Raw genomic sequence first — 15479 nt, 5'->3', positions numbered from 1 at the left:
TGCGCGGCCGCCGCTCTACCGCAGCGCGCATGCGTCGAGCCGCGGGGGGGGGGGGGGGGGCGGTGGCTGCGCTTGCGCAGCTTGCGGCGGCGCAGCCTCCGGCCCCCCCCCTCCCCGGCTCGACGCATGCGCGCAGCCGCGGCGGCGCCTCCCGCGCAGCGCTCAAGCGGGTCACTGCGCAGGCGCCGCGCGCGCGCGCCCCCCCCCCCCCCCGCCCGGAAGCGGAAGTGGGTCGTTTGCAGGTCTCTCGGAAGATGGCGGCGGCCGGCCCGGCTCCGGGTCCCGTGGACGAGCTGGTCTCGTCGGTGACGCTGTACCGCCGGCGGCCGCGGCTACTCCACGGCACCGTGCTGCCCTTCGTGGCGGGGCTCTACCCGGCCTGGTTGTGGCTGTGGGGACCGCGCGTCTGGGCGGCGTGGGGGGAGGCGGCGGCGGTGGCGGCGGCGGTGGCGGAGGAGGAGGAGGGCGGCCCGAGACCGGGCCCGAGCCCCGCGCCCCCCGAGGCCGCGTTGCTGGCGCTCGCCGCCATCGGTGTCGTCCACCTGCTGACGGCGCTCTCGGGGCTGTGGTCGGTGCACGCTCACTGCGCCCTCACCTGCGTCCGGGTGAGTCCCGGGGCTGCCGGTGCCGCGGGGCCGGCCACGCTGGAGAGGCCTCCGGGGCTGCCCCCGGGCAGCGCGGGGAGGCTCCTGCCGCTCCCCGCGGGCTCTCCTGTCCTGCGGGGGCGGCTGAGGGCGCGGGGGCGTTCGGTCTCCTCGGGGGAGGGGGGTGGTGTGTGTGTGTTTCTTGCGCCGTGGCAGAGCCGCGTCAGCCACGTTGGGAAGCTTTGCAGGCGCGATGAGGGAGCGGGTGACGGGCGTGAGGAGACGCCTTGCACGGAGACGCTTCTCCCTTTAGCTGGGCTTGGGCAGCGCGGCAGGGTGCTGGCGGGGGGGTGGGGGGGGAGGAAGGAGGCTCCGCAAAAGCACCCGGCCGCAAAGAGCTCTTTTCTCCGCGTGTCTTAACGCGGTCCGGCGAGGATTCCTCCCGACCGGTCGAAACTCGGGGTCTGCGATCCGCTTTACGAAGCGTCTCTCGTTTGGGTTGCAGGAACCTTGTCCTAAGAAAGCCACATTGGCTAAGGTTGTGCCAACGCCAAATAACGGATCGGTAGAACTAGTGCCGCTCCACAGAGACCAGGTAAGGATACGGCCGTCGTGAGGTTTGTCACGCGCCAGGGAACTGCTGCATCGTGCCATCAACCTGCAGCTTATTAGCTTTTAACTTAAGTAACGAGGGAAGAATCGGCCGCGGTCAGTCAAAAGTGGGGATGTTAAAGATTGCCCTGGTGCGTGTATCACGAGCAGAATCGTACTAAAGATGTAAGGGATTGGGCTTTTTTTCCTTCTTCAGGCCAGACTCTGGGTGGAGCGAAGCCTTTGGTGTGTGTTCAACTGGTGGTTTGGTGTTTTTTTTTTTTCCCCCTCTCTGCAGGGTGAGGATGGGCAGGAGGCTCTTTCCTTTGAATTTCAGAAAATCAAATACTCGTGTGAGATAGACGGCAAGAAACAGTTTCTGCCTGTAGCTTTCCCTGTGGAACATCCCCTTTGTTACTACCAGAACGCCCGAGGCTATCAGGAGGACAAGGATATCCGAGCAGCTGAGAAGAAATACGGTACAAACAAGTAAGTTTTCCAGGCGCGGATCTCCCTTTGCCGAAGCATCCCAGCGCGTCAGGAACAACGGTGTTGAACCACCGTTCTGGTCCTGGTTTTTTTACATTTCGATGACTCCCGGCACTTGCTTCAAATTCCTTTAAGGACAGAGAACAATATCGGACCAAGGTGTTTTCTCCAGGCTGGGCTATGGATGGAAATTAATTGCATATAACAAATTAACTGACTCAAAGTAATTGAAAATCGGGAGATTGTGGACACTCTGGAGTACAGCCTGGTCTGACACCAGAGGCTGCGGGTGGCTTTTGGGTTGGGCTTTCGCTGAGAATCTGGAACGTTTAGGTTAATAAGGATTCCGTTCTTTCCCAGGGCTGAGATGGTGGTGCCGGAGTTCTTAGAACTCTTTAAAGAAAGAGCTACAGCCCCATTCTTCGTCTTTCAGGTAAAATGAACAAACAAAAAGAGCTGTAAATACTTCTCCCTGCTAAAAAATGAGAGAATTCCTTACAATCCTGGCTTGAGAGCCGTGACTCGGCTGGCAGCTTTCTAAAATCAGGAGTAGATGCTGTTCCTGCGCTGTAAGATTGATTTTATTCCCGGGAGCGACCCTCTTTCTCCCGAATGAGTTACTGCGATTTTCTGTTTTTCTGGCTTCCTACAATTAAATGTGTACCAAGTTAGCTTCAAAAAAAAAACCCCCCATTCCTAGAAATGGAAGGCTTTTGTTTTCTGAGGGAGATGAGAATAACTTCCGTGTCACGTTCTCCCCACAGGTGTTCTGTGTGGGTTTGTGGTGCCTGGATGAATACTGGTATTACAGCGTTTTTACCCTCTCCATGTTGGTTGCCTTTGAAGCTTCTCTGGTCCAGCAGCAAATGAGGAACATGTCGGAGATTCGAAAAATGGGCAACAAGCCGTACATGATCCAGGTAATCGCAACCAGAGAGGATTTGTGCGTGACGGTTGTGAGGTAGCTGTCTTTTAGCTGATTTGCTGTTCCTTTTTTCCCGTCCTTTTCCTCTGATCCTTTTCTGACGCATGCGAGGCTTCTGAAAGTGCTTTTATTTTTTCTTTTTTTCCCCCTCCAGGTTTACAGAAACCGCAAGTGGCGCCCCATTTCCAGCGATGAGATTATTCCAGGGGATATCGTTTCCATCGGTAATGACTTGCATGCTGGCTGTAATTAAAAGCTTGTCTAAAATCAGATTCTTTCCGGCGCGTTAAGTTGCGCAGTAGATTGAATTAGGCGGTAAAAATCTTAACGGTCTTGGTCGGGTGCTTTTGAGGACTTTGATTCGTAGGTGTCACAATTCAAGGGTCCGAGAGATTAATCCTTGGGCTGGATCTCTTGGACCTGCTTAGCTGTCTTAAAGAAAGGTAAACACCGAGATGAATCAGCCTCGGATTCTTCAGCTTAGGGTTGTGAAGACGAAGAGTTCCCTTCCTCCTGACAATATATTCCTAGAATGGAAAGGGCAGATCTCTCTCTTAACCCTGCTCTCCCTTTCGAGGTTGTGTTACCCCGGGATGTGATGCCGGTCTTTGAAGCCCGAACGGCAATGAGAACTAAGTGACTGGATTTTAAACTTTCCTGGTCTCAGTAGAGACCCAATGACCTTCAAACCCTTCCGGTTCTCAGCAGTGCTGAGGGGGGGACGTGCTGTGGTAGATTTGGCAGCCCGTGAGGGGGTTTGAAGCTTTAGGAATCCCCCGCATCTCGGCTCAACTGCAGGAGAGCTGTGCCCTGCCAGACAAATAGCCGAACGATAGTCACTTCTGCCTTTGAGCTCCTTCTCAGTTTTAATGCGTTAATTGCAGGCCGATCTCCTCATGAAAATCTAGTGCCGTGCGACGTGCTGCTGTTACGTGGACGGTGTATTGTAGATGAAGCTATGCTGACGGGAGAGTCTGTGCCGCAGATGAAGGTCTGTGGAGCGTCCTCCGTGCTGTCCCTGTGTTGCAACCTGGAAGAGTAAAAATACTCGAGCCACTGCAGCATTTGCGAGTGCAGTTTAATCTCTGTGTGTGAATGCTGGCCCAAGCAACCTGGTCTGTTTGTTATCGGCTCCCTGTCAATGATTGATGGCCTCTGGTAAATGAGAAACAGAAATGTCTGGTTTGTCTGGCAACGTCTCCAGCCTTCGGGTCTGAACTGCATCGTGTGGGCATGGCGTCGCCCTCCTACACATTCCCCAGTCTGGATTCCTTTGGCTGGGTAGAGGCGGGAGGAGGAACAAGTGTAAAGCACTTCAAACCCCTGAATCTTCCTTCTTTTTGTGCCAGTGGGTGACTTAAAAAGGATAAAGTAATGCTTGCAGAGCCTCCCTTGCTGAATTCAGTGTGCCGAGGGTCAACTAGTCCCCCAAACCCAGAATTTCCACAGATGGCAGGCTTTAAACCCAGACCGATCAGGAGCTGAATGGCGTGTTAAGGTCTAGATTCAGCTCAGGCCACCTTTGGCTGAAGTGAAACTGAGAGCCTCTTGTGGGATAAGAACAGAAAGGAACACCTGACGTTTACTTGTTGATAGCTGTGAATCTGAGACCTGAACATTGTCCTGCAGGAGCCTGTGGAGGATCTCAGTCCAGAGCACGTCTTGGACATGCAGACAGATTCCCGCCTACACATCATATTTGGGGGAACAAAAGTGGTGCAGCACATCCCGCCCCAGAAAGCCAGCACGGGACTGAGATGTACGTACCTGCACAAATTCCCTCTGAGAGGGCGTGTCGCGCGCTCACAGATTTCTTTTAAATGGCTTGATACAACTTCTGGAGGGTGTCGTTGAGTCGGTCTCCTTGGCCCTGTCGGTTTACTTTGAATATTAGACCGCTGTGGTATCCTGTTAAAGTTGACTATGTCCCCTTGTAGGCGAGGGGAGGGTGTAGCTTCGAGTGTATTCTGTCTGCGATAAGCCTGTAAAAGGATTACACTAAGCTTACTGTCTTCATTCCTGCTCCTGTTCCAGCCGTCGATAATGGGTGCGTGGCATATGCTCTGAGGACCGGCTTCAACACGTCTCAGGTAAGATGCGAACGTGCCTTCTCACCTCTGTCTTGTCGATGGCGCTGGTTGTGTCGTCCAGCGCTTCGCTGGCGGGAAATCCTTACGAAGTACAGCAGTGGGAAAATGTAAACCAGGGCATTAAAATTACTTGCGTGTTTGGAAGAGGAATAAATGAGGTTGGTCTCTTCTCTGTGCGTCAAATAAGTAGTCCGATGTGTGATGCAGAAGCCTGGGAGTCAGGATTCGGGGGTCCTGTTGTGACTGGCCGCACTATTTGTATACTACAGCTCCCGGTTATCCCTGTTTCTGTAATGATAATTGTTGGGAGGGGGGCATTTGGGTGTGTTTGTAGAGACTGGAGATGTGAACGTGAGCTTTTTCAATTGAAAATTGAAGACTGCTTCAAAGAAATCAACTTAAGTGACTTAGCAACGAGTGTGGGGGTTTTTAACAGGTTAATTATGGGTGACTCTAGGCTGCTGCCTGTTAAGAGGATCACAGAAGTGGGAATAATTTTCAGGCTCTGGCACCAAAACACCAGAGTGTAATTTTAAAATGGGGTTTCATACCTATTTTTAACAAACTACTGCATGCTGCAGAGATAGCTTCTTGCACTGAAGGCTGTTCTTCTCAGGGGAAATTGCTACGTACAATCCTCTTTGGGGTGAAGAGAGTGACAGCCAATAACTTAGAGACCTTCATTTTCATCCTGTTCCTGCTGGTCTTTGCCATTGCGGCTGCAGCATACGTCTGGATTGAAGGTGAGATTTCTTCTTGCCTCTTCCAGGTCTCTACACAGGACTTGTACCAAAGCTTGTGGGAAGGACAGTTGACGTAATTTCTGAGAGTTACAATAGCTGGGTTGGGCTGCGCCGGTGTTTCAGTGTAGGGGCCCACACTGCATTCTGGATGCTTTTCTTGCCCTCCCACAGCCCTTCCTAGGTAGGTGTGCTTCTTTGCGGTACTCATCTTAGTTCTGTGGGGCACACAGTCTGAGGATGAGGAGGCATACAGCTCTCCCGTCCCATCCTGTAGGCACCAAGGATCCCAGCAGGAACCGTTACAAGCTCTTCCTGGAGTGTACTTTAATACTGACTTCGGTCGTTCCGCCCGAACTTCCCATTGAGCTCTCTCTGGCTGTCAACACCTCCCTCATCGCCTTGGCCAAGCTCTGTAAGTACCAAGCCTAAACACAGAAACAAAACCAGGGCTGCTTCCTTGTGTCTGGAACCGTGGGGACGTCGGTGAGGAAACGAGTGTGAAATTACCGTCGTGTCCTCAGTTTCTACACAGTGGCGGTACGGGTTTTGGAGCCGGTGTGTATGAGGGGGTTTAAACCCCAAAGAACTTAGGAGGTGTGTGCTTTGAAGTGGGTCCTAAATCAAGTGTCGGAGGGAAAGTCTTCCTATGAAAGCCTGCTTGCTCAACAGCCCTGCATTGAGCGGGTTCCTATATATGGAATAGGGAGGTCAATGACTTCTGTGTCGGACTGCGTCACTGCTGCGACTTGGTGTCTGTTCTGGTTTCAGATGCCAGAAGAACCCAGAATGGGGAGTTCAGGGTTCATTAACTCTAGCTGAGAACCGTGTTGATAGCTCCTGTCTTGTGATAAAAGCCACTGAGCATCCTGTCCTGGCTTTGTTGTAGCTGCTCTCTCACGGAATTTCCTCTCCTCTCTTCTAGATGTGTACTGTACGGAGCCCTTCCGCATCCCCTTTGCAGGCAAAGTTCAAGTTTGCTGTTTTGACAAAACTGGGACGTTAACCAGCGATCACCTTGTCGTGAGGGGAGTAGCTGGGCTCAGGTAGGTCCTGGGTGATTTTCGTTACATGATTTGCTGTGCTCTGGGCACCGCGGCAACTCCTCAGGCACAAGTGAAATCGCATTCCGGTGGGGAAGAGAAGATAATCAGGGATTCAGAGAGTGAAAGAAATGGATTGAGCTGGAAGGAGAGAGGGTCGTTGGTCTCTGGCAACGACTGTGGGCTCAGGACTTGTGAATTCAGTTGTCTCGGGGGACTTCTTGCATGGGTTTTTTATGTAACCGAGATCTTCACGGCTCCTCCATGCAGTAGCATCCTGCCTCCTCATTCCGCTGCCGTAATGAACTGTGCTTGAAGGCTCCATGCCGCAGCAGAGAGACAGCTGGGTCCTTTGATTCTGCAGTTGCTTAAATGCGTTAGTTCAGGCCTCTACTTCGAGTGTTCTGCTTGAATCAAGTTTGCTTTGGAGGACTGGCAAAAATTACAGGGCTTTGGCACTGTTTGCAGTTGAGACAGCGCCAGGTTTCCTGTGGCTTTGATCTCACCATGAGAAGCTCCACTGTTTACTGTATTAGAGCAGGAATTTTTGGCTGGGACAAATTCCAGGATTTGTCTGAGAGGATGTGAATGGGGGTCTGTTAACATGGGCAGTCTTTTTTATGCTGCAGGGATGGGAAGGAAGTGACACCAGTATCTGACATTCCTGTAGAAACCCACCGAGCGATTGCTACTTGCCACTCGCTTGTACAGTTGGATGATGGGACGCTGGTGGGAGATCCGTTAGAGAAGGCAATGTTGACGGCTGTGGACTGGACCCTGACCAAAGGTAAAACCTGCTTCCAGCTCCTCCCTGGTTGATACCTGAGCCCTGTTTACATACGCTGTGGGTTGTGGGTGGGGGGTTTTTTTTTTTTTGGGGGGGGGGAGGTGTGACGATGATAGCACTGTGTTTGTCAGTTCTGAGCATGAAATTATCTAGCCTATGGAGATTTCCTATGCCTCGTGCCAGCTTTCCTCAAGGAGCGAATTCCAGCTGGTACGGTCCCAGGAACTGGTTTGGGGCGGTGGAAATCTTTGCGCTGCATGTCTGAGGGACGACAAATAGAAGAAGTCTGTTCTCAGGACTGCAGGTGCTGCGTTCTGCAGCTGGCGTGCTCGGGTTGGTGTCCTTCCGTTCTGGTTGTGCCGACTCGGTAAAATCAGGGCGTGACTAGTGCGGATCGCAGTAGTGAAAAGACGACGGTGTGGGTTTTAGCACGGTCTGCGGGCAGTCTCTCTGGAGGCTTTCTGCTCTGCTTTCTTGGCTTTCGCGTGCGCAGGTAACCGAAGTAGAAATCTTCCAGAAATATTGCACACGTATCCCACTGAAACCCGTGCCGTTGTGGTTTTTCCTTCTGGATTTTTACCTGTGATGATAATACATGCTATAAATGCACCTTCGACCTGCTGTGTAGCTGTTCATACTAAAGCACATCGGTGTTCTGATGCGTTACATCCCTTAATTCTTGGCACTAGAATTTCCAGCTCTGTACGCTTGTATCTAAGGAGAGGAAATTCATATGATCTCGGTGACCTATGGGTTCCTTTGGGACCCGAAGGGAGGGATGTTGCTTTTGATACCGAGAAACCTTTCAGGATTTCCTGATCTGTTTGTTTCCAGATGAGAAAGTTTTCCCCAGAAGTATTAAAACTCAGGGACTGAAAATTCACCAGCGCTTTCATTTTGCCAGTGCCCTGAAAAGAATGTCTGTCTTGGCGTCGTACGAGAAGATCGGCTCGACTGATCTCTGTTACATTGCAGCTGTGAAAGGGGCCCCAGAGACGCTGCACAAAATGGTGAGCGCATCTCTCTAGGAGAGGAAGGGCCTTCTCTAGCACGTGTGCTCGTCCCCGTACACCTCTGCCTGTCCCTGCCAAGTCTGGAACCTGAATGACGTAGGGATTTCATCCTGCGAAAGAGCGCAGTGAACCCGTGCCTGAAAACAAACTCCGCTGGGGAGTTTCAGTCTAATCCTAGTGAGATCTGAGTATCTCGCCATGTGCGATCCTGGCTCTGTTGCTTTTGCTGACAGCAGAAGGCTAAATCTGGGGGATCTCCCCTTTTGCCCTTGATGGTGAGGGACCCTCCCAAAGGCGCCTCTTTCCCCTGTCTGCGCATTTAATGTGAAATGCTGAAATATGCTACCGAATTGTGTTTGAAACTCTGTTAATACGATGCTTTTCCCCACGCCTTCTCCAGTTGTCTCAGTGCCCAAGCAACTATCATGCTGTCCACACGGAAATCTCACATGAGGGGGCAAGAGTGCTGGCCCTTGGCTACAAAGAACTGGGGCACCTCACTCACCAGCAGGTATAGCCGTCTGCTTAAGCCTTGAAATCGAGCGCCCGTTAAAGGAAACGGAGGTGGTGTGAGCAGGGAAGAGGGGTGGGACTCTTTCAGGATGTGGTTGCCCAAAGCTGCTGTAACGGTGTTGTTTTTCCGATCTGGATCTTCTGGGAAGATTGCAGCCTCTGCGTTGCGCTCCCGGCTTCGAATTCCCGTGCGTCATCGATCGATACTTCTGTTTCCCTGTTCGTAAAGCAGGGTCAACTCTTTCCTTGTAGCGATTGAAGAGGCTTAGCACTGAACTTCTTAGCTGTGAACCTGTTCTTTTGTGGGGGTGGGCACGTGTAATTGTTTTCAGGGCTGTCTCTGTGGAGCTTTGTGCCAAAGAAGCCTTTCTTCTGGAGCAGCTGGGCACTGTCCAGGGTTGCTCTGTGCACCTCAGAGCGCCAGTTGTGTTTCTGGTGATGCTTTGATTGCAAGGAAGCACCCCACTGGAAAACAAGATTGCCGCTACAGAGCAGCAGGTAACGCTGTTTGCTGATGTGCTTTGGCAGGTGAGAGAGATGAAGCGTGAAGCTTTGGAGTGTGATCTTCGATTTGTTGGATTCATTGTGGTTTCCTGTCCTCTCAAAGCTGATTCCAAATCCGTCATCAGGGAGATCCAGAATGCATCACACCACGTAAGCGTCAGCAGCGTCCTAGCCTTGCTGGTAGCCATGGTGTTTGGGATGTGGAATTTCAGTCCCAGAAGCGTTTGTGGAGCGAGGGCAAAGGCTTCCCCACGGTGAAGGCAGGGAGACCTTGTGGATGCGATGCTATTTTTGCGGTGGGATTTGCCCTGGCCCAGAGAGAAAGCCTTTCTGGGTGCTGCACAGAGCTACATCTCATAGGGAATGTCACCAGCATCCAAGCTAGGCAGAAGTCTTTTCAGCGTAAAGAAGACGCCCTGTGAAGCGCTGCTTATCTACTCAGAACTGATTTTTGACCCCTCTCGCTTTCCCTTCAGGTAGTGATGATAACAGGAGACAATCCTCTCACTGCCTGCCACGTGGCCCGGGAGCTACACTTCCTCCAGAGGGAGCACACCCTCATTCTGCAGCCTCCTGTGAGCAAAGGTAACTGATCCCATGCGGGAAGCGGCTCTGCGTTTTGGAGGACAGCAGCCATAGCCCTGCGGGGGCATTGTACCGAAGTTAGCCACGTGCTGTTAGCGCTGCTGCTTGATGCTGGTAAAGGAGATGACTCACTTGCTTTCCAGAATCCCAGATAACCCTCTTGTCCTTTGCCCCTCTCTTCTCTGGCCGGGAGTACTATGCAAGCTACCTACATTCCCCTGCCAGCTCCTAAACCGAGCTATCCGAGCACCAAAATAACAAAAATAACGGCAGCTTAAAGGCCTCCTTGCTGTGCCGGTTCAGAGGCCATCCAGGGAAGCTGAGAGCCATGTCGCTGACAGCAGGGAAGGAGGGTCCGCATAAAGACTGTACCTAGATGGGAGGTGGGCACGTCGCTGTCCTGAGAAGTGGAGGGCCTCGTGTCCATAATGCTGAGGGGCCGCAAACGCCAGGGTCAGCGTCTGTTGGGTGGCTGGGAGCATTTCTCGCAGCCGGGCACCTCACAGGCATGCTCGTGTCAAGCTCGTGCTTCTCTTTCCAGACTCCAGCTGGCAGTGGCAGTCCGTCGATGGTGCTGTCGTGCTCCCGATCTCCCCAACCTCCTCGCAAGCGCTGACACAGCAATACGACCTGTGTGTCACTGGGGAAGGTCTCTCTCACCTACAGTCTGTGAACAGACAGCAGCTGCTGAAACTCATACCGCACATCCAGGTGTTTGCCAGAGTGGTGCCAAAGCAGAAGGTGAGAGATTTCAGCTGCTGGTAAAACCCAATTTTAGCAGGGTTCCCCGCAGGGCTCATGTGGTGCCTGGGAGCCACGTAGATGCTAGCACGTGATTAATGCTAAAGCTGTTTTCAACAAAGCAGCGTAACCTCTCCCAACACCCGAGCCAGCAGGAAGCAAGAACCAGAGCTCAGGAGGTGCCACGTTGTTCTCCTAAAGAGTCCTGAGCCCGTTCTAGCTCTGCATTCCCAAAACAGAGCCTGAAGGTGAAGATTTTGGAGTCTGGGTGTGAGGCCAAGCGAGCTCCTGCAGAACAGAAGCACTTGACCGAGACACCTAACCCAGCCCAGGCTGCAGTGTATCGGAACGCGCAGGCTGCCGATTCTCGCGACGCGTTTCTTTTTGCAGGAGTTTGTGATCACGACTTTGAAGAGCCTGGGCTACGTCACGCTGATGTGTGGGGATGGGACCAACGATGTCGGAGCTCTGAAACATGCAGATGTGGGTGAGTCCACACGCAGGATCTCGCCTGCGCCCCCGACTGAGTTTGGCTAGCGTTCCTAAACACAAACCCAGTGTTTGTTTCTCGGGTGTTTTGAGGGCTGGGATCGATCTGACCAACGTCATTTGGTGGCATAAACCAACATAAAGAAGGAGGATCTCTGTGCTGGTGGAATACCCGCTCTGTGCTCACCAGCAGGCAGCGGGAATTAGCTGCAAACACATTTTCCTGGAAGAAAGATTCTCCCTAATTTTTTTTTTTTCCCTAAGCTTCGCTTCAGCAAGTGTAACATGTCTGAAGTCCCTGCGTAACAAGCCTGCCCACCTGACTCCAGGTCTAATAGCAGCTGGGATTCCTACTTGGTGAAAACGCTCTGCCGGCAAAGGGACTGCAGCCCTTTTTCCCTGCAGCTAATGTTTTTACACTCTTACAGGAGTGGCACTGCTGGCAAATGCTCCTGAGAGACTGCCCGAACGGAAGAAGAGAACTCGAGACGGACCCGGTGATGGGAGGCCTGCTTTGCCGTCGATGGGGAGCGGAACTGTGAAGCCCACCTCCCGTGGCGCCAAGCACAGGGTCATGTCCCAAAGAGAGGAACAGCTGGCCATCCAGAGGGTTGGTAACTAGATGTTTAAAAGCCCGTTAACTTATCCTCGCTCTTTGTTCCTCCTCTGGTTTACTGCTAATTCGTGAGAACGCTGGAAATGGCAGGATGTGCTGGGAGGAGACCAGCTTTTCTGCTTCTTATCCTGAAGTAGCGGAATGGATTTGGGCAGAGGCGGTGCTGCTCTTCCAGCCAGCCATCGAGCTGATGCTGCAAGCATGAAGGCTTCTCTAGCCTCGCCTTGGAGCAGGGGTGTGGGGGAGGAGAGCGCAAGATCATCTTTGATCCAGGTTTGCGATAATGAGGTGATGCATTTGCATCTCTCTCTTGTTGGCCTGCAGGAGCGGATCAGTCAGGTCCTGAAGGATTTGGAAGAGGAGCGCGTACCAGTCGTGAAGTTGGGCGATGCCAGCATTGCAGCCCCCTTTACCTCCAAGCTCTCTTCCATTCAGTGCAGTAAGTGTGTGGTGGGAGCTGAACAGTTGGTGTGCATCTCCACGTGTCCGGGTTCCCCGAGGGGAATAAGTCTGGGTTTGAAAGAAGCCAAAGACAGAGGGCGTGGGGTGGTGAGAAACGCCCCCAAACCCATGGCTTTGCCAGCTTTTTGTGTGGCGCAGCCCTGCGGGGGTTTCTTGGATGGACACGCAAGCGGTGAGGGGTTAGCTTCCCTCTGTACTGCTTCAGAAAAGGAGAGGACTGAGGGACGAAGCCCCAGAACCTGTTTTGTTTTGTTTCCAAACGCTGCTTCCTCTTGCTCCTTAGTCTGCCACGTGATCAAGCAAGGTCGTTGCACGCTAGTGACAACGCTCCAAATGTTCAAGATCCTTGCCCTGAACGCCCTGATCCTTGCTTACAGCCAGAGCGTCCTCTACTTGGAAGGGGTGAAGTTCAGTGATTTTCAGGCAACTCTGCAGGGTCTGCTGTTGGCTGGCTGCTTCCTTTTCATCTCCAGGTCGAAGGTAAGGGGAGGGAAGTGCGTCGGGACGGGGGCTGGTCGATGGCCGTGGTATCGGGATTACTGAAGGGAGTGCCTCTCTCCAGAAAAAGCCGTTTATTTTAATAAGTTAACAGCCCACAGTGCTGGAGGGGGGGTGGGGTTTGGGGGGTTTTTTTGTTCCCCCTTTGGATTTGGGAGGCTCCTGAGGCCAGCGCTTGCTTAAGGGAGCATCTTGTGATTGCAGGCAGGCAGCTTTGTTCGGGTTACGGGAAGAGCAGGTGGAAGAGGTGGGAAGGGGGATGCAGGTCCGTGGTTCAGCTGAGGCCGTTACTTGCACCAACGAAGCCGTGGGTCTCATGTACGCCTGAAGTGGAATTCGTAGAATCATTAAGGTTGGAAAAGACCTCTAAGATCGAGTCCAACCGTCGACCCAACACCCCCATGCCCACTAAACCATGTCCCCGAGCGCCTCATCCACACGTCTTTTAAATACCTCCAGGGATGGGGACTCAACCCCTTCCCTGGGCAGCCTGTTCCAACGTTTAACCGCTCTTTCAGTAAAGAAAACTTTTCCTCGTGTCCAAATTCCTGCAGGCGTTTCCTGAGAAACGCAAATGTTATAGTTGGGTTCTGCTGGAAAACTGCCTGGAGATGGTCAAAACCATTCGAGTCAACCCTGCTTGCTTTTCTCTCCCAGCCTTTGAAGACGCTTTCCAAGGAGCGCCCGCTGCCGAACATCTTTAACCTCTACACGGTCCTGACAGTGCTGCTGCAGTTCCTCGTGCATTTCCTCAGCCTCGTTTACCTGTACCGCGGTGCCCAGGCGCGCAGCGATTCCAAGTAAGTGTCTCCTCCTCCGACGCTGGAATGTTTTCTCCAATTCCTGCTAAGCGGGAGGGTGGAGAGAGGCCTCCCTCACCGCAGCGCTCTTTCTGCGAACGCTTTATTGAGCGCGCCAAGCATTAGGCGGTGTCCAGAAAAAGCATCGAGCGCACGGGCAGGCAGCCCAGCGTGGCAAGGACGCGATGGAACCGGTGGGAATGTGGTCTGTGACACGTTGCAGTTCCAGTGGTCTACTGTCCCCACGCTGGGAGGGGAAAGGGGAAGAGAAGTAACGCCAATATGAGGTGGATTACTGGAAAGTTATAAAGAAAAACACACAAAAACCTCTTTTTTTCTTTTTTTTTTTCCCCACTTGATTTTTATTTTGTGGAAAAAACCCAAACCCGACGATTACCTGTGCTTGCAGCATCTGCAGCTCCGCTCTCACCCACGCAAGCACGCTTGTGTCGGAGGCGGGGCTGCCGCGAACGGGAGCCACCAAAATCCGGGAACAAACTGCCGTTGCCCGACAAAACTTGCACGTAGTTTAAATAAACCGTAGTTTAAATAAACCGGTGATTCCGAGTCTGGTCCGCTGACCTCCAGCTTTGTTCCCTTTTAGACAGGAGGAGTTTGTGGATCTGTACAAGGAGTTTGAGCCCAGCCTCGTGAACAGCACCGTCTACATCATGTCGATGGCAATGCAGATGGCCACGTTTGCTATCAACTACAAGGCAAGCCGTGTTTAAGTCACATCTCCAGCAGCACCAGAGAAGCGACTTTGTCGTTAAGGTGCAATAGTACAAACCAACGTTCTTCTCTAATCACAAACCACACTTTGTCGGCGCTCTGCGGGGAAAACCTCCCTCTTTTGGCACCAAGTTGGAACGAGCCGAGCGTCCCAAACTGCGTCACGAATTGCTCCGCACCCCCTAGTCTGAACGAGCGCAGCCTCGCCTCTGCTCACGGTTTCTCCCCGCTGTGTTTCAGGGCCATCCTTTCATGGAGAGTCTGCGGGAGAACAAGCCTTTACTCTGGAGCATCATCCTTTCGGGACTCGCCATCGTGGGCCTTCTCACGGGCTCTTCGCCAGAATTCAGTGAACAGTTTGGCTTGGTAGAAATCCCTGCTGAGGTGAGCAGGCAGCGTTTCTCTGCGCCTACTGCACTTTACGCACAGTTTCAGCTGGGAGAGCGGGACTCGGCCCGTCCTCGGGAACTCCGGGGGAATCTTAAGGCAGACAGTAACTCACAGGAGCACTACCTTACCCAACTAGCTTTGAGAGAGAGGATAGGGTAGCGATGCTGCTGAAGCATTGGGGATTTCTTACAGCATGCTGTGAAACGTTTACGATTTAGCCGTTTTTACAGCACGCTGGCGAAAGGGGGAAGTTCAAGCTCTAGTTCAGCGGTCGCCGCAGCGGCCAGGAGCGCCTCCTGGGGCAGAGGCTCTGTTCTGCGGGGCCAGAGTAAGCGAAGAGAGGGAGGAGAGGGACTAACGGGTTGTGTTTGTTTTCCTAGTTCAAGGTCGTGATCACGGAAGTGTTGCTGGCTGACTTCTTCCTCGCCTTGTTAGTGGACCGAATTCTTCAGTTTCTGCTGGGGAGCGCAAAACTTAAAGTGCCTTCCTGAAACGGATTCCGAGGTCCTCGCCCCCAGCAGTGCTACACCAAGGACAGCACCCGGGGCCGTGTTTCGCCATCACAAAGAATCATCCTTCCTTCTTTTGACAATAACTCTGATCCTGCTCGGAACCAGGCGCGGGGAAGCTTTCCTCCAAATCATGTGGAAACCACCTCTGTGAAACAAGAGCTGACTTTTTAATGTTTCCAGGACGCGCCACCAACTGTCGGGAGTTTTGTACTGCCCTAACGTTTAAGGAAACGTTTACAGAATTTGGTAACTAAAATCAGAATCGATGTATTTTGAAACGTGTTTTGGAACTTCCTTTGTGGGGCCGAAAGCTTTGTGATGTTTTTAATAGACGCTGAGAGCGAGTGCAGGAGCAAGGACAGCAACAGCCTGGAG

General features: G+C 52.8%; 1 protein-coding gene across 1 annotated transcript; it reads left to right on the top strand.

The window, feature by feature from the left end:
• The first annotated feature begins 254 nt into the window (after positions 1–254).
• ATP13A1 (ATPase 13A1) lies at positions 255–15382 on the top strand. The gene is made up of 26 exons (XM_076360775.1): positions 255–605; positions 1090–1179; positions 1474–1664; positions 2025–2097; positions 2429–2584; positions 2744–2813; positions 3474–3580; positions 4219–4348; positions 4624–4679; positions 5296–5422; positions 5697–5834; positions 6345–6465; positions 7092–7249; positions 8084–8259; positions 8663–8773; positions 9304–9429; positions 9756–9864; positions 10406–10605; positions 10996–11092; positions 11523–11704; positions 12035–12149; positions 12456–12652; positions 13328–13470; positions 14075–14186; positions 14443–14586; positions 14973–15382. Exons 1-26 carry the CDS (start codon positions 255–257, stop codon positions 15081–15083), a joined length of 3591 nt encoding a protein of 1196 aa, XP_076216890.1. The 3' UTR covers positions 15084–15382.
• The last annotated feature ends 97 nt before the right edge of the window (positions 15383–15479 follow it).

Source organism: Aptenodytes patagonicus, chromosome 30 (assembly GCF_965638725.1).
Source record: "Aptenodytes patagonicus chromosome 30, bAptPat1.pri.cur, whole genome shotgun sequence".
Classification (NCBI taxonomy): domain Eukaryota; kingdom Metazoa; phylum Chordata; class Aves; order Sphenisciformes; family Spheniscidae; genus Aptenodytes; species Aptenodytes patagonicus.
The sequence above is the reverse complement of the archived record's forward strand: the minus strand, read 5'-3'. Positions and strand labels throughout refer to the sequence as shown.